This window comes from Dendropsophus ebraccatus, chromosome 5, assembly GCF_027789765.1.
Source record: "Dendropsophus ebraccatus isolate aDenEbr1 chromosome 5, aDenEbr1.pat, whole genome shotgun sequence".
Classification (NCBI taxonomy): domain Eukaryota; kingdom Metazoa; phylum Chordata; class Amphibia; order Anura; family Hylidae; genus Dendropsophus; species Dendropsophus ebraccatus.
Window position 1 is genome coordinate 46,298,836 of NC_091458.1, and position 22,435 is coordinate 46,321,270.

Consider the following 22,435-nt stretch of genomic DNA (forward strand, 5'->3'; position numbering starts at 1 on the left):
GTGCAGCACTTTCTGGTCATACTGTCAGCACAATGAAGAGACTGCAGCAGTGTTCTACTTCTGTCAGGGATTGGCTAATCAGGCCCCTCTGTGTGTCAAGACTGAGATAAGAAAGTACTGCGCAGCAGGATAGAGCATCTTTAGAACAGTGGGGGATCAGAGGCAGGTGAGTATGCATCTTGTATTGCTTTTTATTCCACGTTTGATTGTAAATTTAGCTTTTTGGGGGGGGGGGCACAAGAAATACTTTATCATGTCCACATATATTATTAATGGAGTTTTTGTTGTAGTGTTCATATTCTGTGCAATATGTTCCTCTTTCCAGGTCAAAATGCGCTTGTCTGCAGCTTACGGCCAGGAAACTTGATAAAGCTGTCACATTACCAGAAGAATCCAAGGCACCAGGTTATTGCTATAAGCGACTGCAAAGACCTGTGCCAACTGGGTGAGTATCAGACTTTTGACCATGTAATATAGCAGAATCTATGTTATTAAATGTATTAAACAACATTTCAGTCATTTTGGCCCTTGCCCGTTGCAGTAAAGAATTGTCTTATTAACCTGTGCACTTTAATGCAGCCTATATGAATGTAATGTGTCGTGTAAGTGTGACCGCAAGCTGTGTGAAAACCGCCTTGTACAACATGGCCTTCAGCTGCAACTCCAGGTGTTCAAAACCAAAGGAAAGGGCTGGGGGGTACGCTGCCTGGATGATCTTGACAAAGGAACTTTCGTGTGCATCTATGCAGGCAAGTGAGATGGTTCATCTGGATCATTTCCCATTCACAGTTGTTTGCAGGAAATTGAAGCGTTAGGCCTTACTCATACCTTTAGTGATTTTCAAGGTCTGTGGATAAAGTCTGCTATGTATCTCAGTGATCCAAGAAAAAACATCCGTGATTGCATCCGTTTTGTGTTTTTTCCCCAGATCTGTTTAAATTACACTGGTTACATCACATCCATGTTTTTCACTGACTGCACGGATCTGATGAAAAACACAGATCTCACTGACGTCTATGGGGGAATCTGTGCCGTGATCTCGTCCAAGTTGTGACATCTTTTCACAGAACGGATTGCAGATCTGTGGAAAAAAAAACGGAATGTGTGAATAGCCTAATAGAAAGCAATGGACTATAAAATTGTCTGTGACAGACAACTTTCTGGAAGATGCGAATAAGCCCTTACTGCCATTTCAAAAAAATTTGATATGTCCTAGAGACAGGTCTAAAGTTTTAAACGGTCAGGGTCTTGGTGTTCAGACTTCCACTGTTTGCTAAAACAAGCAGGGAGAAGAGCTCGGTTAGGTGCTTCTGTCCCTACCTTGCTGCAGAAGATGAATTTTATAGTCAATGGACCCAATGTTGTGCAGTGAGATGGGAAGCAGTTGGGGTCTGGACACTATACTTATTGATTCTGCACAGCTCTCTGTCTGGTTTACATAGTATATAATGTGATGTCTAATATGTTGTAAGCTTTTGTGACCAGGAGCCTGACTCCTCTTGTGTCTCCCCTATAGCCTTAAGCTCTTTGGTGCAGGGCCCTTACTGTTCCTGTTTAATTCTTAATAACAGAAGACTAAATAGAGTAGCGGCACTCACCCCGTCTTCTCTTCTATCTTTATTGAAATGCAAACAACATGTAGTTCGTGCCAGTCTGCACACAGGTGAGGGAGGACAAACACAGTGCTACATGTTGTTTGCATTTCAGTAAAGATAGACCAGAACACTGGGTGAGTGCAGCTACTCTATTTATTCTTCTGTTTTTAAGAATTTTGTTGGGTTTTCTACTTTTCACACGCTGAGCACTATTGTCTCTATTGAATACTCCGCTTTTAAGTAATCACGGACTGGGAAAGTAGTTTGCCGCGTAGTGTATATAAGGTTGTGCAGGTCTTTATATCTCTTCCGGTTAGACTGTTCCTGTTTATATTGTTGTCCATTAGTTTGTTATTTTCACTTTTTTGCTAGTCTGTCTGCAAAATTGCAAAGCGTGATAGATAATTATATATAATTATCATGTCATGACGTATGCAATGACCTTGCTCAATCTTGTTCCTTGTAAAAAAAAAAAATTATTATTATATATATATATATATATATATATATATATATATATATATATATATGACTACTTGGGTTTCTGTACTATTTTGCTGCACAGTGCTTACCATGATTGAAAGATTTTCATTTTGTCTTGACAATTTCAGGCCGTACATCTGCTGATTTAGGAACAGAATATATTATACTGCTGTTATTACTTTTTCATCTTTTCTCTTTCAGGAAGGATTGTAATGAAAAGTGTAGATGAGAAGCTGGATCAGTCTTCTGCAGAGCGGACCACCTCCATCTGTCCTACAATAATGGGTTCTCATTCAGACTCTGAGGTTACGGCTTCTCCTTCGGTTTCAGGCATCAGTCCGACGTTTAGGATTACGCCATTGCTACGAGGAGGTTCACAGACCAAACTAAAAAAGTAAACATGCCACTTTTTTTTTATATTGTCTGATGCTTAGTAAATTAAAGTGGCATTCTGATTGTAGAAACATTATCATCTAGCCACAGGATAATTAATATCTTCAACATTGGTGGGGAATTTGGCCACTGGGTCACCATCAGTCACTAGAATGGGGTTCCCATGATATTCATTTTAATGACATATCCGTCATTCTCTAAAAGACTCCTAGATGTAGCTGGGGGGGGGGAATGACTACCCGCAGGGGGTGGGGGGGACATAATAAAGACAATAGGGGAGATTTATCAAACATGGTGTAAAGTGAAACTGGCTCAGTTGCCCCTAGCAACCAATCAGATTCCACCTTTCATTTTCCAAAGAGTCTGTGAGGAATAAAAGGTGGAATCTGATTGGTTGCTAGGGGCAACTGAGCCAGTTTCACTTTACACCATGTTTGATAAATCTCCCCCAGTGTGCTTACTGCCCCCATGCCCAAGCTGCACTGCATCACCGTGCCCGGATGTCATCTTCTCCCAGCTTCGGGGTACGTTAAGACTTGGCTTGGGTCAGATAGATCTACCTTATTATTTATGTTCCCCCAGCTCAAAATAATTCACCCCCTCCCCCCCAAACACCCTACCCACCACCCACCGGACTTTTCCTTTAACTTCTTAAAACATGTGCAGTATGGTTGCTGAGGAAAGCAGATACCATTGATCTTCTCTTGCATTAAATGGTATACATTGTTCTTGTGTATTCTAATGTATTAGAAAGTATAGTACAGCAGGTGAGGCTGGCTGTCAGTAGTGCGGCAACCTTGGTAGAGTGAGAGGGGACTACTATGATATAATAATCACTGCTGGCTCTGCTTGAGAGGTTTTTGTTCGCACAGCACAACTGCCAGCCAGCCTTGGTGTACTGTTTATTCCAATGCATAAAAATATTATTTTTACACTATTTTCTTTTTTTTATAACTGTAATTTTTATTGCAAAGATTTTTCAAAAATTTTTTGCACAAACAGAACAAAGAATTACAGGGCATGTACAGGATAATGTGAGAAACAGCAATATGATGAGGTACCAGCAATAAGTATAAACATATCAGGCACAAGTAGGTAGAAATAGTGGCAGCACCTAGTTCTTCTGTGACCATAGCGGCACAGCATAGTTCTACAAGGATAATCAGAAAACATAGATAATACAGCAGCTGTCGTCTGATGATATCTACCTGTTACTTATGGCTCAGACAAAAAGTGGAACCAAACTACAGCCCCATAACAAAACCTTTTGACAAACAGACAACACAGACAAACTAAGACAGGACTCAACACCAAGGAGATAGGAAAAGGGGGGAGGGAAGGGAGGGGAGGTGGGAGGGACAGGGAAACTAGGGTCTACTGCCAGAAGAGACAATCATATCAAAGGAATCCCAAAGGATCCATATGGACTCAAATTTATCAATGGCATTATTAAGGGAAGCAGTAAGCTTTTCTAGGGAACGCAACTCCCGGATTCTGGCGAGCAAACAAGGCCGGGAAGGAGGGGATGTTTGCTTCCAGGCACGAGCAATTAAGGACTTGGCCGCTGTCAGGATAGTGAGTAACAACTTCGCCTGCTTTTTCCGGAGGGTCTTTGGGAACAAGTTCAACAGACAGATTCCAGGGTCCCTAGCAATGGTAGCACCCAAGACTGTCGAGGCCAGTCTGCAAACCTCTACCCAAAATGGGCGGATAAGGGGGCAATCCCAAAATATATGGAGGAGCGACCCCACACTACCTGAACACCTCCAACATTGTGGGGGGATAGCATTATTTAGTTTATGGAGGAGCTCAGGCGTATGGTACCAGTGCATTAACAGCTTATAGTGGGATTCCTTATATGTGGTGCAGATGGAGGATCTTGCCGCCCTGTCCCATATCACATCCCAACACTCTGGGGGGAGCTGCCTGCCCAATACCGCCTCCCACTTATCCATATAGTGATGTCTAGCCTGGGAGCCATCAGAGGGTGAGTTAATAATTCGATAGATATCTGATATCAACCCTGATGTAGAAACGCCCCCTCTCACTAATTGTTCAAAGGCAGTTGGTTTCGAGACTGTGAGGGATCCCAGGCGAGACAGCATAAAATGGCGGATCTGTAAATAGGTATATTGCTCTGAGGGCGGTAGCTCAAATCTGTCCACAATCCTGTGGAAGGGGAGAAGGGTGCGTGTAAGTGGGTCTACCATGTCGGCGAACTGAAACAGTTTCTTGGAGCCCCATAGTCTAACTATATGAGATTGTAAACCAGGCTGAAAGTCAGGATAGAGAAGGAAGGAATTTAAAGGGGACGTTTTGGAATAGAGTTTAAATTTGGAGGAGCAGATGGACCAGATGTGCAAAGTAAAGTTAATGGGGCCAAGGAGGTTTAAATGGGAGAAGGAAGGCGGAGAGGGGTGCCAGAGAAAGGAGTTGGGATGGAAAGGTGCTAGCCATATTTTTTCAATCTCAGCCCATTTCTTATAGGCTAGGTACTTGGACCATGCAGTAATTTGTCGCAGATGAGTGGCATAATAGTAATGTAGGATATTAGGTACTGCGAGGCCTCCCTGAGTCTTACTACTCATCATAACCGAAGCGGGAATACGATGCCGCTTTGCCGCCCAAATAAATTTGAAAATATCCCGCTGTAGGGTTTTTATCTCGGATAGTGGTATACGCACCGGGAGAGTTTCAAAGAAGTAAAGTAACTTCGGGAGGATCGTCATCTTGACCGAAGCCACTCTACCCAGGAGGGAGATGAAATGGGAGTTCCATTTGGCCAGAAGGGCCCTAAGTTCTTTAAAAAGAGCAGGATAGTTGGTCGCGTATAGTGAAGAGTATGTAGGAGTAAGCCGGATGCCCAGATACTTAATAGAGGACTCAGACCACTTGAATCGGAAGACAGATTGAAGGTGTGTTATCGTGGAGCTAGGGAGGTTGAGGGGCATGATTTCAGATTTAGAGGTATTTACTTTATACCCAGAAAGTACTCCAAATTGGGAGAGCAAGGCCCTGAGTGCCGGTAGGGTCGTATGAGGGGACGACAAGGTGAGGAGGACGTCATCTGCAAAAAGCATGATTTTGGACTCCTTGCCTCGGACTGATACACCACGGATGTCTGGGCAATTCCGGATGGCCGCCGCCAGGGGTTCGATACAAAGGACGAACAAAAGAGGAGAAAGCGGACAGCCCTGGCGGGTGCCATTCCGAATTGGAAAGGTCCCAGACATCATATGTGGGAATTTGATAGCAGCAGTAGGTCGTGTGTATAAGGCCTCAATCGCAGTCAGAAAGGGTCCCCGAAAACCACAGCATCGGAGGGTCTCAAACATGAATGGCCACCCTAGGCGGTCAAACGCTTTCTCAGCATCTAAACTAAGTATCAGGGCCCTCTCCGACTGCTGATTAACTGCATCGATAACATCAATTGCACGTCGAGTGTTATCCCCCCCCTGTCGTCCAGGCACAAAACCCACTTGATCGGCATTGATAAGTGATGGCAGCCAATAACCTAGGCGGGTGGCAAGTAGCTTAGTAAAAATTTTAAAGTCTGAATTTAGGAGGGAAATAGGCCTGTAATTGGCACATTCTAAAGGGTCCTTACCGGGCTTGGGGATAAGTGTAATGTAGGAGTGGGACAGTGTTGTGGGAATAGGGGAACCTTGCATAAAAGAGTTAAAGAGGGACAGGAGTCGAGAGGATAACTCAGAGGAAAAGGTTTTGTAGTAGAGGTATGTGAATCCATCTGGCCCCGGTGCTCGTCCCGACGGGAGGGATTTCAGTACTTCTGATAGCTCCTCCTCCGTAATAGGTGCATTTAGGGTTTCCAAGGCATCTGCAGACAAAGTCGGCAAGTTGCAGGCAGACAGGAACTCCCCAATACGCCGAGAGCGAGCATCTGGGTCAGAGGGTAGAGTAGAAGGTAGTGAGTATAGGTCAGTGTAGTACTGCAGAAAAATGGAGGATATATCAGCAGGGTTATAGTGGAGTCGCCCACCAGGGTCCCTTAGGACCTGAGGAGACTGGGCCAACGCCCTATCATTGAGCATATTTGCCAGTAGCGTATGTGCTTTGTTGCCCTTCTCATAGAATCGCTGTTTAGAATAAACAAGCAGCTTTTCAACTTTAGATAGTGATAGGTCTTTTAAGCGGGCTCTCGCAGCTACAAGTTTCCTCAATGTCCGAAGGGAGGGGGACTGAGCAAGGGAGCGTTCTAGGGTTTGAATGTCACATTTGGCAGCGTGCATGGCCAATTGGGCGTCTTTTTTCTGTCGCGAACTGAGGGCTATACAGTGCCCTCTGATAACAGCCTTATGGGCTTCCCATAGAGTCGATTCAGAGGTAACTGTCCCGCTGTTCTCTAAAAAATAAGTGGAAAGGCATGCTTTGATTGAATCACGGGAAAGTGGGTATTTTAGCAAGCTCTCATTCAAGCGCCAGTGACACTGGCGGGTGGGGGATTTAAGACTTTTAAAGCACACCAACACCGGGCCATGGTCCGACCACGAAATCGGGTCAATAGAAGCGCTTTCAAGGAGGCGTACAGTAGGAACATTACCAAAGAAGTAGTCAATTCTAGAGTGCACGCGGTGTGGGTGTGAATAGAATGTGTATTCCCTCTCCGTAGGGTGGTCAATACGCCAGAGATCAAATAAATGATGTTTGCGGATAAGCTTACGGAATTCAGCAGACAGTCTGGCCTGGTCTACAGGCACTGGACGACCCGAAACCGAGTGTCTATCCAACTTCTCAGAGAAGGACAAGTTGAAATCGCCTCCTAGTATTCTGGGGGCCGGGGGGTATTTTGCGAGTTTATTGAGCACCCTACGGAGGAAGGGGATTTGACATTTGTTGGGGGCATAAACATTACAAAATATAAGAGGCTTCCCGTGCAGTTGACCTTCCACTATTACAAAGCGACCTCCCGGGTCTAAAAAGGAGGAGGAGACTTGGATGGGAAATGAGCGGGAAAAGAGAATCGCTACTCCAGCTCGCTTAGAGCCACTAGATGCGGCAACGGCTGTGGGGAAGGCATGCCTAGCAAAGGCAAACGTAGCAGCTCCATCAAAGTGAGTTTCCTGAAGGAATGCCACATCAGCCTTCGCATGTTGCATTTCCCGCAGAGCTAGTCTACGTTTCACATTAGAATTAAGGCCTTTCACATTTAATGTCACACACTTAGCCATATGGGTAGCATGATGAAACGACCAAGCAAATGAGATGGCTTACCCACACAGAGAATACCTTATGGCTGACAAGTCCTGGCCGGGTCATGTCCAGTATTGCAATCTCCGCGGCAGAGACCCTAGAAAGGAAGGGAAGGGGACAAAAGGGGGGAGAAGGATCGACAAGGACAACAAAGACACAAGACAAACAAAACAGGAACCCCGTAGGGTTCAAAGCACTCGGCTCAGGTCCTGGGTACATAATGCCAGGAAGTGGGGAAGAACAGAAAAAGTAATGGAAACTCGGTGTGGAACACCGTAGAAAACACAACCAAAAGGTTGAGCAACAGTATCCCCTTAGGGGGGGGGAAGGAATCACCAACAAAAGATACATAGTGATGTACAACTTCAGGTAGAGAACTCAGGCCATCCAGCTATGAAGGAACTTTACAATTCTAAAATAAGCCATGTGAAAAAGAAAAGGAGAAAAACAGGGCCTCTCGGCAGCAGAGTGAGAGGACCATCAGGGGGCTACAGAGAGCACAGCGGGTCGTTGTAGAGGTCTCATGGAACCTTAGTCAGGTCTGCTTCTGGGCCGGGTCCAGGCTCTCCAGAGCGAGGACGTCTCCTCTTCTGACGTGCAGACTGCCACACCGGTGGAGGGGGAGGAGGTGGAGGTGCAACAGTCCAATCTGAGATCTTGGGAACAGGAATGTCCAGAAGATCACAGAATTTCTGAAGGTCTGCGAGGTTACGGAGAACAGCGGATCTGCCATCTCTACGGGCAGATAGGGCAAATGGAAAGTTCCACCGATACGTAGCGTCATAGTCCCGCAGAGTAGTTAGGAGTGGACGGAGGAGGCGGCGTTTCTGCAACGTTATCCACGACAAATCGGGGTAGAGTTGTAATGTTGCACCATCAAAGTCCAACTCGCGGAGGGAGCGCGCTTTTGCCATAATTGCCTCCTTGATGGCATAGTCATGTAGGCAACAGATAACATCTCTTGGTGACCCATTGGTAGGCTTAGGTCTCAGAGCTCGGTGCGCCCTGTCAAATTTTATTTTGTGACTGGGTGGCTCACCTAATATGGTGTTAAACAGGCCTTCAAGAGTGTCCATCAAATCGGTGTCTTGTGTAGCCTCGGGGAGGCCCCGTATGCGGATGTTGTTGCGCCTGCCCCTGTTATCCAGGTCCTCAATATGGCGTTGCATGTCATCGAGTGCAAGAGCCTGGGTGGAAACAGTGGAGCACAAGGCGCCGATGTAGTCCCTGGTGGAGTCATGGTCATTTTCAAGGGTATCAACTCTCAGGGATATATGCTGTATATCTTTCCGGACCTCCGCAATTTCCACCCTACAGGCTTCCTTTACCTCAGAAATGAGGGACTTAAAGTCCTGCTTAGTAGGGAGTTGAGATAGTATGTCATGCATCTCCCCCTGAGACCTGGACCCCACCACCGAAGTCTCGGATTCAGAGTCAGTGTGAGGCCAATCAGCCTCCTTATGTGAGGCAGATCGGGTATGTGGCTCAGATGACTTAGATGTTATTGCCTGTCCTCCTCGCTTCACCCTGTCCCCTTTTTGAGATTTAGTAGGGGCAGCCATCATGTACTGAGATATGCGCTGCTGGCCCTTTAAAACGGCAAGGTCTTTGAGCAGGGTCCCAGGTACGGAGAGAGGGTGGGGAGATATAGAGGGATCGGGGTCCCTACAGATCTCCAATGTGTCAGGGATAGTACCTGTGGTGGCAGGGGAAGGCCCAGGAGGAACGCCGGCGGAGCTGTGTCGCAATAGAGGCATGCGGTATAGGCCGCAAGATGGCGGCGCCTCACTCCCTCTCCCGGCCTCACTCGTGGCTCCGTCTGAGCTGTGGCGGCGGCCGCTGTACCGCGTCGGTCTCCGAGAGCGGCGGAGACGGGATATGCCCAGGGCCCGGTTCGATGGACCTCCCGGACCGCTGGGGCCAAGAAGATCCCGTCGCCACGTGTCACGAGGCCTGGGGCGCAGCACCACTGCCGGACGTGTGATGTCCGGGGGGATCACCGGGGGGCCGGGGTCCGTCTCGGGGCACTCACAGGATGGTCCGGGGGTCCCCCTGATCTTCCTCTCCATGCACGGAGGTAAGTCGCTGCTGTGGGTGCAAGGTTTGGCTGCGGATGTAGCTGGATGGCCGGGAGCTCCTCTTCTATGCTGCCGCTCTCATCGGCGGTTCGCCACGCCCCCCTTTACACTATTTTCTGATACCAGAATACCCCTTTAACAGAGATCTTTCACCTGTCTGTGCATTAATAAAATATGTTCTATAAGACATACCTTTTCTACTACAAGTCCTGTTAGCTATACTCCTAATGACATCTAAAGCACCTTGTGTGCTGCCATATGGCTATCCTGCCCTGCAAAACCTCCTCATACTCTTCTATAAAACTGGAGGCAAATGGTGCAATATGACTTGTAGACTCTTATAGACTGCATATTTTTTGCCTCTGTCCAGCTCTGCAAGGAGCTGTAATAAACCCATTTGCATTAGATTATTTCTGACGCTCATCTGATATTTAGCTGCCTATTCAGTCAGACATCCTGTACATTATCTATAATACGCCAGAGCTTTTAGTCATTTGCGTATACAGAAGCCATGCTACAAAGTCCAAATACTGCATCATTTATAACAGGATGGATATTAAAGGGAAAATAACAGCTTTTGCTTATCTGTGTGATCCTGCAACTTTGGGAAAAACTATCTTTATTTTGGGCTGACAGTCATAAGGCGGATCTGTCGGTATCGGTATTTCCAAAGATGCGGGATCACATAACCAAGCCAAAGGTACCTTCGGGATGCCTGTATATCAGGGCCGGACTGGGACTGAAAATCAGCCCTGGCACTCACACCCCTCCAGCCCACATACCATATCACACTTAGGTCATGTTGTGTTGTATTGCAACTCATTTCTATTTACAGAAATCTATCTATCTATCTATCTATCTATCTATCTATCTATCTATCTATCTCCTATCTATCTATCTATCTATCTATCTATCTATCTATCTATCTCCTATCTATCTATCATCTATCTATCATCTATCTATCTATCTATCTATCTATCTCCTATCTCCTATCTATCTATCTATCTATCTATCTATCTATCTATCTATCTATCTATCTATCTATCTATCTATCTATCTCCTATCTATCTATCTATCTTCTATCTATCTATCTCCTATCTATCTATCTATCTATCTATCTCCTATCTATCTATCTATCTATCTATCTATCTATCTATCTATCTATCTATCTACTATCTATCTTCTATCTATCTATCTATCTATCTATCTATCTCCTATCTATCTATCTATCTATCTATCTATCTATCTATCTATCTATCTATCTCCTATCTATCTATCTATCTCCTATCTATCTATCTATCTATCTACTGTATCTATCTATCTATTATCTATCTATCTATCTATCTATCTATCTATCTATCTATCTATCTATCTATCTATCTATCTATCATGCAACAACAGGTTACAGCAGTGATAATATATATAAGTAGGGTCCTAGGGAAATTTTTAGGATATGTAAAATAATATTACACATTTCCTGTATAATATTAGCACTGGAAAGACAATTTTCTATGCATGATAATTATGTATATCTCTAAATAGTTGTCATAGTTACCAAAAAACACCAGTATACAGGAAGCGAATATCATCATTACTGTTACTGGCCAATCTATTATAAAGAGACTGATACTACCATTTTTACAGTATACAAGTAACAGATAATACCTCAACACTGTGACCACTACCATCATCACTACAACATGACTAATACCACTATGCTGTCACTGAATAAATCCACTACACAAACACAAGTATTACCAATAAAATAAGTATACACAGGACAAATAATACGGCACACCATGACCACTACCATCATCACCATACAGTGACTGGATAATACTGCTGTACTGTCTATTAATATTCCCTTTATAGCACCAGTATATAAAATGCAATATTCTACCTCAGCATTGACTAGAGATGAAGTTCAGAGAATTTGGGTTCATGTGAACCTAAACTTACTGTAAGGTCTCTCATCTCTAGCAGTGACCACATAGAGGTAAAGATCCAGCTATACAAAGGATCTACAGACCTTAAGAGTGTGTTCACACATACAGGATCTGCAGCAGATTTGATGCTGCAGATAGCTTTGTTACTCAATGACGGAACCCAGCATCAAATCTGTTGCAGATCCTGTACGTGTGAATGCACCCAAAAAGTGATTATGCATGATTGTGCAGTTACATCCAGTGACTTACAGGAGGCGTCTTCCTACATGAATCATAAGTGACCTTTTTGGTAGTCAAAGTTGTCTGTTTTTTCCTTTTCTTTCCATCTGGCTCAGCCCATCATGAAGATTTCTCCAGCCATGACTCATCTCCCCAGAATCTGCGAGACAAACACTTTAGGCTCCACGCTTTAGCACCATCCTAACCTTATACCTCATCATAACCTTATACTCCCCATTGCTTTACACAGTAACAGTGCCCCCTCTGTGCTCCCACATAAGCAGTCAGGCCCAATATGTGCCTCTAAATAGTAGTCAGGCAGCTCTGTGTGCCTATATAGTATTAGACCTTCTCTGTGCTATGTCATTATATGGGCAACATCAATACTCCCCTATAGTAAGCTCCCCTGAGCAGCAGTCCCCATATACCATAGGTCCCACTGAGCAGCAGAACTTATATAGCACAGGTCCCCATGTGCAGCCCCTAAATAATATAGCCCCCCACACAATATAGATGCCCTGTGCAGTCCCACATAATATAATATAGGCCTCCCCCCTGTGTAGCGCCCATAGTATATCCCCCTTTGTAGCCCCCACATAGTATAGCCACAACATATTATTCCCCCCTTCTTGTATCCCCCAAATAGTATAGGTCTCTGTGTAGCCAGCCCCCACATAGTATAGTCACAACATACAGGGATGTCACTCAGGATATGCACAGTATACAGGGATGTCACTCAGGATATGCACAGTATACAGGGATGTCACTCAGGATATGCACAGTATACAGGGATGTCACTCAGTATATGCACAGTATACAGGGATGTCACTCAGTATATGCACAGTATACAGGGATGTCACTCAGTATATGCACAGTATACAGGGATGTCACTCTGTATATGCACAGTATACAGGGATGTCACTCAGTATATGCACAGTATACAGGGATGTCACTCAGTATATGCACAGTATACAGGGATGTCACTCAGTATATGCACAGTATACGGGGATGTCACTCAGTATATGCACAGTATACGGGGATGTCACTCACTATATGCACAGTATACGGGGATGTCACTCAGTATATGCACAGTATACAGGGATGTCATTCACTATATGCACAGTATACAGGGATGTCACTCACTATATGCACAGTATACGGGGATGTCACTCACTATATGCACAGTATACGGGGACGTCACTCAGTATATGCACAGTATACGGGGACGTCACTCAGTATATGCACAGTATACAGGGATGTCACTCACTATATACACAGTATACAGGGATGTCACTCAGTATATGCACAGTATACGGGGACGTCACTCACTATGCACAGTATACGGGGATGTCACTCACTATATGCACAGTATACGGGGACGTCACTCAGTATATGCACAGTATACGGGGACGTCACTCAGTATATGCACAGTATACGGGGACGTCACTCACTATATGCACAGTATACGGGGACGTCACTCACTATATGCACAGTATACGGGGACGTCACTCAGTATATGCACAGTATACAGGGATGTCACTATATGCACAGTATACGGGGATGTCACTCACTATATGCACAGTATACGGGGATGTCACTCACTATATGCACAGTATACGGGGATGTCACTCACTATATGCACAGTATACGGGGATGTCACTCACTATATGCACAGTATACGGGGATGTCACTCACTATATGCACAGTATACAGGGATGTCACTCACTGTGTAGCCAGCCCCCACGTATTTCCCTCCCCCGATAGTATAGCCATAACATATTATCCCCCCCCCCCCCCCCCGTGTAGCCCCCCACATAGTATAGGTCCCTGTGCAGCCAGCCCCCACATAGAATAATCACAACATATTATCCCCCCCTGAAGCCCCCCCACACAGTAAAAGCATCCCTCTGTAGCCCCCCACATGGCATTTCCCCCTGTACAGCCCCCACATAGTATAGGACCCCCTCTGTAACTGTAACCCCATGTTATAGGCCCCAAGTGAAGCTCCCACATGAGCATTCATGTAAAAAACAAAAGTATACTCACCTCTGGTGGATCCAGCAGGTCCTCTCTGTTCCTCTCTGGTCCGGTGCTGTTAGCTGCTTACATATTCTGTCCCGGCAGCCCGATGCAGCCCGGCCCCTGAGGCTCACAGCTCCAGCCCCGCGGCGCCTGCATCTCTCTCCTCTCCTGCTCGGGCGGGCAGCAACGGATGACGTCACAAGTCTGCCGACGAGCAGGAGAGGAGAGGGATGCAGGAGGCGGGGCTGGAGCTGTGAGCCTCCGGGGCCGGGCTGCAGAATATGTAAGCAGCTAACAGCGGCAGATGCAGGGCGGCCCGCGGGGGGCGGGGAGCTGGGGGGTGTAAGCGCGTGGTGGCCGGTGGTTTACTTAGCAGGGGGGCTGGTCGGCGGCCTTCCGACTGATAATCTGAGCAGCCCAGCGGGCATTTGCCCGGCCTGCCAGATTATCAGTCCGGGCCTGCTGTATATGCATATCATTGCTGACATTTTCCCTTTAATGCTCCCAAGACAGGTCTCTCAGTTATGTCACATTTGAAACAAAAATTGGACCAGATTAAGGGGATGTTCACACACTGCAGTTTTTCTGCTGCTGATCTGCACTTGATTTACATTGAATTGTTTTGTTGCAGAAACACTGCATGTTTTCTGCAACAGACGTACAGCTGATCCACAGCAAATGTTTAGGGTAGGTTCACATAATGCACATGTTATTTGACTGTATACAGTTATCCCTTTTGTGCCCTATTCTTATACATTGTCATGCCTTTGAGCTTTCAGTAGGAGGACATTATTTTCTAAACCATTTTGGGATATTGCTGCATTCAGCCAAAGAAACCAATCATTACTTCTGATGACATTAGCAAAGCTAGAGAACATGTTCCAGTCTGTAAAGAGTCAGCTCTCCTGACAGGTCACAATTCATTCATTCCCTTGATGATAAAAGACTAAGGTGGGTATGCCACCATAGTGCGCAGCCAACATTCAGTAATAGTTTCTGCATATGGACTAAATGTATTTGCTCTCTCAAGTGAGATATAGCCAATTTGTACACTAAATGCTCCGTTATTCTGATAATGGCAATGGTGAGCATTAATGAGTATACAGCCACTGATTAATAATATTCTGCCGCCATGAAAGCAATGGTAGGTAGAAATAACTATGCATAGCCACTAGGTGTCACCAACATCTCCTGAATAGAAAGATGTATAGTTGTTAAATAGGTTTTCCACTTGTAAGTCTCAGCACTACACAGTGCTTCCAGTCCCGCTTACTGTGTAGTGCGGGTGCAGATGTCAGCATCCCACTGATAAGTGACTGCCGAGTTATCCTGCGGAGAGGCTATTAGTCATTTTTTTGCCCAGAAAACCTGTTAGTGTACTTTTGTATCCAAGGTTTATGCAATTTTATAGACCCCCCCCCCCCCCCATTGACTCATTTTGACTGAAACATGTTGAGGAGGTGAAATAGCAGTATTAAAAAAAACAACCTACGGCAAGTCTGTTCTAGTTTGCGCTAGTTACAGCTGGCTGCACTGAACTGCTGCAACTAAGAAGCTAAAGGGAGGGGTAATGGGCATTGTGGATACACAGCAGTGAGTACACAATGGTATTTACACACACACAACTGCCCTTCAAAGATGGTGAAAGATGAAAAGGAATCATTGATTTACCTTTCAGGCACAGTGTGGATCATCTCTGGCAGGTACATGGCCCAGGCTTTCTTAGGTTTTCTCCATATCCCTCCTGTACATAGCACATGCTAAGCCCTACCACTGCTTCCTGAATTCCATTGTACTGTTTCTGTTACTAGAGATGGAATTCCCCTAGTGAACAGTAGTGTATTCCAGATTACGATGAAAGGAGACACCTAGTGGCCAAGGCCTTATGGCTTTTTTTCTGTTTTAAATTGGAGGTCCCATGAAAATAAAAAAGCAAGGCAGGGGGTGTGCAGGAACTTAAACAATGTATACTTACCTGTCCCTGTGCCTCCGTAGCACCAGTCCCGCTGTCAGTCACCAGCTGTTATTTTCAGTGACTGGGACATTGTCCCACTCAATTCACTGAGTGGACAATCGCTCAGACGGGTTTGTGATGTTGTAAGCTGGAGGAGCTGCAGGAGGCCGTCGGCTGTCAGCTGGACCCAGGAACAGCGCTACAGGGCACAAAGACAGGTAAGTTTACTTTGTTTAATATGTACCCGCCGGCCTCCTGTTTTTTTTAAATGTTATTAATTCTCCTTTAACAAATTATTTTTATTAAATGAAGCGATTTACAAATACAGATTCACTTTAAAGGGGAGCTCTAGATAGAGGTTAAAAAAATGAAACTTCTGCATAAGCATATAGCATTACTTACCTGTCTATCCTAGTTTTGAAACTACCAAAAATCCATATGTTTGGTGTTTTTTTTTGTTCTGTATTGTGTTTCTGTCCTTCCTGGTTGAGCAGTTCCCAGAATGCAATGCTTTTCCTCAGCTGATCATCACAGTCCCCCACCCATCACGATCAGTAAAATTAGTGCAGCAGCTCCTTCTGGCCATTCAGAGATGGTGAATCACTCAGGGGATTGGGGGATCCAGCCAAGCCTCCTGTGACATCACGCCCTGCCCCCTGTCTGCATCATCAGCTTGATCTTAGCAAACACGCACAATGTGAGACAGAGGCATGGAAGATTTGTCTCCTAAGGGGGGAGAGCAGTGAGAGCAGGAGACAATGTGAATTTGCACAGGGGCCATTTTTCTTCACTTCCTGGATTTCTATCAGCTACCAGTGTGGCAGAACCGTATAGATACAGTAATACATTGTATAGACACATCTATATAACTTTGAATGTACTTTTAATAAAAAAACAAGTTTTTCTTATCCGGAGTTCCCCTTTAAGATTAAATAGTTTTTTGTTGTGTCTTATAAGCCATCCTTTGGGTTACAGGGGAATTTGTTTTCTGCTTTCACTCTGACACTGTCCAGCCATTGCTGACTGTCACACTTGGAGATTTCCAAAATGAATAACAGAGCAACAGAACTAAGGAAAGATGCTCCAGCATTATTATTTCATAGGCATTAAAGTCTTTACTAAAACAGACACATTATAAGAATTGTCAGGTCCCCATTTATTTGTTTCCAATAAAACTACATTAAATTGGAGCCAACATTTTCCACCATGGTTTTTATCAGTGTGATATGAATTTCATGACTTATCTGAAAGCTTCTTTCCTTTGCAGGAGATGCATTTTTCAACCAAAACAAAGGAACTTAGTTGGTATTAAAAGACCAGATACCAAGACTTCCATGCTTCAGAAGCGCAGGCGGCAGCTCATGGAAAAGGTAAGTTTGTAACCACTATTAATTATACATGTGTACAAAAAAAAAGCAAAAAGATCTAAAATAAAAATTGTACCTTGCTAGAAGGCAGTAAAAACACATCCGAGTACACAACCACCACTCCTTTATATAATTGCAACTAAGCATTAAAGCGACACTGTACCCACTGACTCTCCATCCCTCCTCCCCACCCTCCTCATCATTAGGAACGCCCCCAGGCAGAATTTCTCCTAATCATCACTTGTCTGAACACCGCTTATACGCCTCAACAATCCAACACATGTGCAGTTGTTCAAGTGATGAATAGGAGAAATCCTGCCCTGGGGCATTCCTAATAATGAGGAGGGACGGAGGCGTGGTGCAGGTCTAGGCACAGACACTCTAGGCCACGCCAATTTTACACAGGGCTGCAAGTTTAAAAATAAGTTTTTTAAGACAATAACTGCATCACCTGCCGAATAGACCCCAGGACAGATCTTGGATTTGAAGCAGCTATGTGATGGTACTAGCGGCAGATAATGGGTACAGAGTGGCTTTACGCTACATTGTTACATAACTCTCTGAATATAGCAGGAATAACAAAAACCCACCATAAATTGACGTTGTATGCCAATGACTTGCTACTATACATTACAATTCTAGAATTGCAGTTCCCAAAGTTTTATTAAATTTTCAGTTTTATACAAATGGTAAGCCCAACATGTGAAAAGTCAGAAGCATAGATAAAAGCCTATACTTAAGAAATGTTAGCATAACAACTGGATACTGTGAATACAATAATATTTCCAATTTAATGAAACCTAATATAAGAGGACCCCGAAGGAATTCCATAACCTAAGGCTTCCAACCTCTCAATCGTACCATAAAACATTAAGAAACAAAAACAAGATGTCCAAACTTTTTAAAGGGAATTGTTAGCACGTTCATGCATAAAAACCTGCTGATAGTAAGTAGAGTTCAGCAGCTACCGGGAACTATCACCAGTCTTCTAACGCTCTTATAGCCCGCCATTTTTGTGATAGTCAGTGCTATAAAAATATGCAAATTAGCTGGTTAGGAGCACTAGGGGCATTCCTTGGCCCTCCGAAGCACTGTTAAGCCTCAGTAGGCGTGAGCATGGGAGGTGGCGGGCAGGACGAATGGTGCTCTGCAAGAATTTGCACTAAATATGCTTCTAAGGGCCCTATTCCACCGGACGATTATTGTTCGCATAATCGTTAACTATTAACGATCTCAAACGACCGCTATTGCGAAAGACCTGAAAACGTTCACTCATTTCCATGGAACCATAATCGTTACTTATGATCGTATTTGCGATCGTTTTTCTTCGCTATTGCGTTCGTATCTACTGTGAAAGACCGAACGACATCTTATTCAATGCGAACGTTTTGCGAACGAGCAATGATAAAAATAGGTCCAGGTCTTATAAAGCGATCAACGATTTCTCGTTCGGTTGTTAATCGTTAACTGCATTTCAACCGAACGATTATCGTTTAGATTGGAACGATTTAACGATAATCTGAACAATAATAACAACCGTAGGCTATTAACCCCTTAAGGTCAAAGGCAATTTTCGTTTTTGCGCTTTTGCTTTTTCCATTTTATGTTTAAAAGTCCATAGCGCTTGCATTTTTTCACCTAGAGACTTATTTGAGCGCTTATTTTTTGCTAAACAAATTTTACTTTGCAATGACAGGCATTATTTTTCCATAAAATATGCTGCGAAACCGGAAAAAAATCATTTGCGCTGTCAAATTGAAAAAAAAACTAATTTGTTTTGATTTCGGGGAGTTTTGCATTTTGACTTTTATTAGGGGAGGGGATTTTTTATTAATAAAAACACTTTTTTACTTTTTTTTTTTTTACAGAAACTAGAAGCCCGCCTGGGGGACTTGTTTATACAAAGCACTGATCTCTCATAGAGATCAATGCTGTGTATATACACAGCAATGATCCATCATATCGGTGATAGATTGCTATGGCCTGCTGCAGGCTATAGCAATGTATTGCCGATCCGGGATCAGCGTCAGTGCGACGCTGAGGCCTGGGCCGGCCAGAAGAACGGATCTCCCCGTGCCACTAGACACCAGGGATGTTGTGCATAAAGCCCTTCAATGCAGCTGTCAGTTTGACAGCTGCATTGAAGTGCTTAATTAGCTGGCGCGGCAACAGGACCCGCGCCGGCTAATAGAGGCACTGCCCGGCTGCAGATTGCAGCCGGAATCGGTGCCGTTCAGAGCGGGGTCCTGGCGGCCTACCAGATACGACGTACCAGATACGTCATGGGTCGCTAAGGGGTAAAAGGAGAAGTCTGGAGAAAATCTGAATTTTCCAGGAGGCAGGGCCAAGGAAAAACATAATAAACAAGCTCTACTTACCTCTCCCTGTACCTCCGCAGCACTGCCTTACCGCTCCAGGACTGACCGCACAATCCATCAGTCGCATCTGGTATTTTCCCAGGTCATGAGAAAAGGGAGTTCCTGCATCCTACCAGTACAGAGATTGGCCTCCTCTACTTTGCCCATTCTGTCCCAACATTTTTTTATAGTTTTGACGGACTCCTTCCCATGGAAAGTCTCTCCCAACACCCTGGATTTCAGAGGTTTCAAAATCAGGTGGTAGTTGAAACAGCAGAACGGCCTCCATTGTTGTTGTTTCTGAAGTCCTGGAAGAGTCAGGGTATGATCTAACTCAGGCTGGAATCACAGTTTTTTGGAAAATGGCCACTGCAGTTTTTGTGCCAAAACCAGAAGTGGATTCAAATGGGATGGAAAATATAAAGGCAGGACTTGTACATCTCTTTCCTGGTGGATCCTCTTCTGGTTTTGGCACAAAAACTACCATGCTTGTTTCCAGCCTAACAGAATTGAAATCCTTGCTGCTCCTCACCAGTACCCTGCCCATGTCATCTCTCAGCTACACCAAATACATCTGGTAATACTATCCAGTAACTCTTCATCAGTATCTGCATGTTCATAACGTCTGTTTCACCCCAGGGTACAGTCACCATGCAGCACAGCTCAGACGAGGAGCTTTCCACTCCTCCTCCTGCTTCTCCTAAGAGGCAGCGCTCCGGTGAGTGATGGAATGTTTACAGCACAATTTGGATCAGATGTAATTTATTATATGTCTCTGTACACACTACTGATGACACCTGATGATGAGACTTACCAGAGGTGAGAGGATTTTATTACACATAAAACTTAGTACAGGAAAGGCTAAGTTCACAATTTGTTAGCATGTTTTTTGTGATTTACAAAAGAACAATAGGAAAGAAGACAGGAAGCATCCTGTGATGCTACTAGAAATGTATTGTTCACTCAACGATAGGGGACTATTGTACAAAGCGATTATAGGCTGTACTTGGCCGATTACCGGCTGCTCCAGCCTATAATTGATTCGTATAACAGCTAATGTTAAAAGGCAATGATCAGTTGACGTGCACGTGTCGGCTGATCATTGCTTTAAAGCATGAACCAAAATCAGGATAACATGTAATAGTATCAGTGTCAACAGACCGACACTCTCTTCTATGTAAAAATTGCCCAGGCAGCTTCCTGCGCTGCCCCCCACCCTCTACACACACACTCACTGTCAGTGTGTGCAATAGCACAGACAGCGAGCAGGGAACGAGAAGCAATCGATCGCTGACCCAAAAGGTCAGCACTCCTTTGCTCCTAAATATCAGGCCGTGTATTAGTACCCTAATAGTTTGCATTGCACCCTCTTTGGTGGGGGCTGTGATAGGTGACCATTAGAGATGAGTGAATGTCGGGCGTTCTCTGTTCATCCAAACCCAAACACTCTGCATTTGATTAGTGAAAACGTGGATACAGCCATAGGAGATGAGGTCCACTCATCTCTAGGTACCATAGGATATGGACGTCTTAGCAATGCTGAAGGGTAAACATAAACCACTGTTATATAATCTATCTCAGTATTTGTCATGTGACAGATACACTGGCGCATGGCATGTTCTCTGGTAACTGCACTCTGCAACAAGTCCTGTCCCTCTATGCCCATCACATGACCGGGACAGATCAACATCCACTGGAAGATTCCTACTAAATGACACCAATCAAACTTCTTATATAGATTTCAGTATACAAATGCCCCTTTTTGCCCTGTTTTTGTTTTCTTGAATACCCCTATAAATCTTGGCTGTTTTGACTTTTTTTTTTCTTTTTTTTATGACTAATATTTACATGATGAATCTTTCTTCCCTATAAATGGTGTGTACATTTTCTGTATATGATGAAGTAGTAGGTATATTTGGACAAAGAACTAATTCCATCTATTATCTCCTGTTTTGTTTTTCTTCTTTTATCTTAGTGACGTGTAATATACTGACTTCTTCTATGATTGCTTTAAATTTAATTTATTATTGCAAATATTTTCTAGTGCAAGAAGACCTGTCTGGAGGAGCAGTAGATTCAGTACCAAAATAAAATCTTCTCTTATCTCTATGGCCATCTTAGATTTTTTTTTTGTTCCCTTACTTGACGGACACCACTGACGCTCAAAGGACTCTGTTGACTTCATTGTGGCTTATTGGTTTTGCTCATGATTTCTGTGAACCTTTTACTTTGCAGTTGTCATGAGCAATAGCTATAGCACAAATAGATTTATGTTTGCTCCTCAGTTGCTGCAGTTTGCAGAGAGAACTTTGCTATACAATACAATATACATCTGCTATGCAATACAATATACATCTGCTTTACAATGCAATATACATCTGCTATACAATATACTGTACATCTAAGATGCTGTTTATAATGAAGATTTTAATTGAATATTTCTGTTATATAGCTGACAATGAAGATAAACAGGAGAAAGTCAAGGTGATGCATGTAACCAGGAGTAGCAATGTGGTGACTGATGAAGTTGGCTATGAATCCAATGACAATAGCTCCTCTGTAAAGCATGGCGGTAAAGAGACATCTGACTGTAAAGATTCAAGCACAGAAAAAAACATTTACTTCTTAGATGCTTCCACAGAAGGGAATGTTGGGCGCTTTTTAAATGTAAGTAATATGTTTCATAAAATGGCTAATGAATATAAAATAACGCATGCATAACCTGAATTTGAAAAAAATGATCGTTTAAGGGTTTCTCCATAGATAAAGTGTCTGAAAGTTATGCAGATTTGTAAATTGTTACTACTTCT

The 22,435-nt window shown here is 44.1% G+C and overlaps 1 protein-coding gene across 1 annotated transcript in view; it reads left to right on the forward strand.

The window, feature by feature from the left end:
- The window catches only part of SETDB2 (SET domain bifurcated histone lysine methyltransferase 2), a 52,457-nt gene that overhangs the window by 12,061 nt on the left and 17,961 nt on the right, over nucleotides 1-22,435 (forward strand). Inside the window, exons 7-12 of the mRNA XM_069970024.1 lie at nucleotides 326-445; nucleotides 580-753; nucleotides 2,284-2,472; nucleotides 17,169-17,271; nucleotides 20,265-20,343; nucleotides 22,078-22,292. Coding sequence (XP_069826125.1) covers nucleotides 326-445; nucleotides 580-753; nucleotides 2,284-2,472; nucleotides 17,169-17,271; nucleotides 20,265-20,343; nucleotides 22,078-22,292 — 880 coding nt within the window. The remainder of the gene's footprint in view (nucleotides 1-325; nucleotides 446-579; nucleotides 754-2,283; nucleotides 2,473-17,168; nucleotides 17,272-20,264; nucleotides 20,344-22,077; nucleotides 22,293-22,435) is intronic.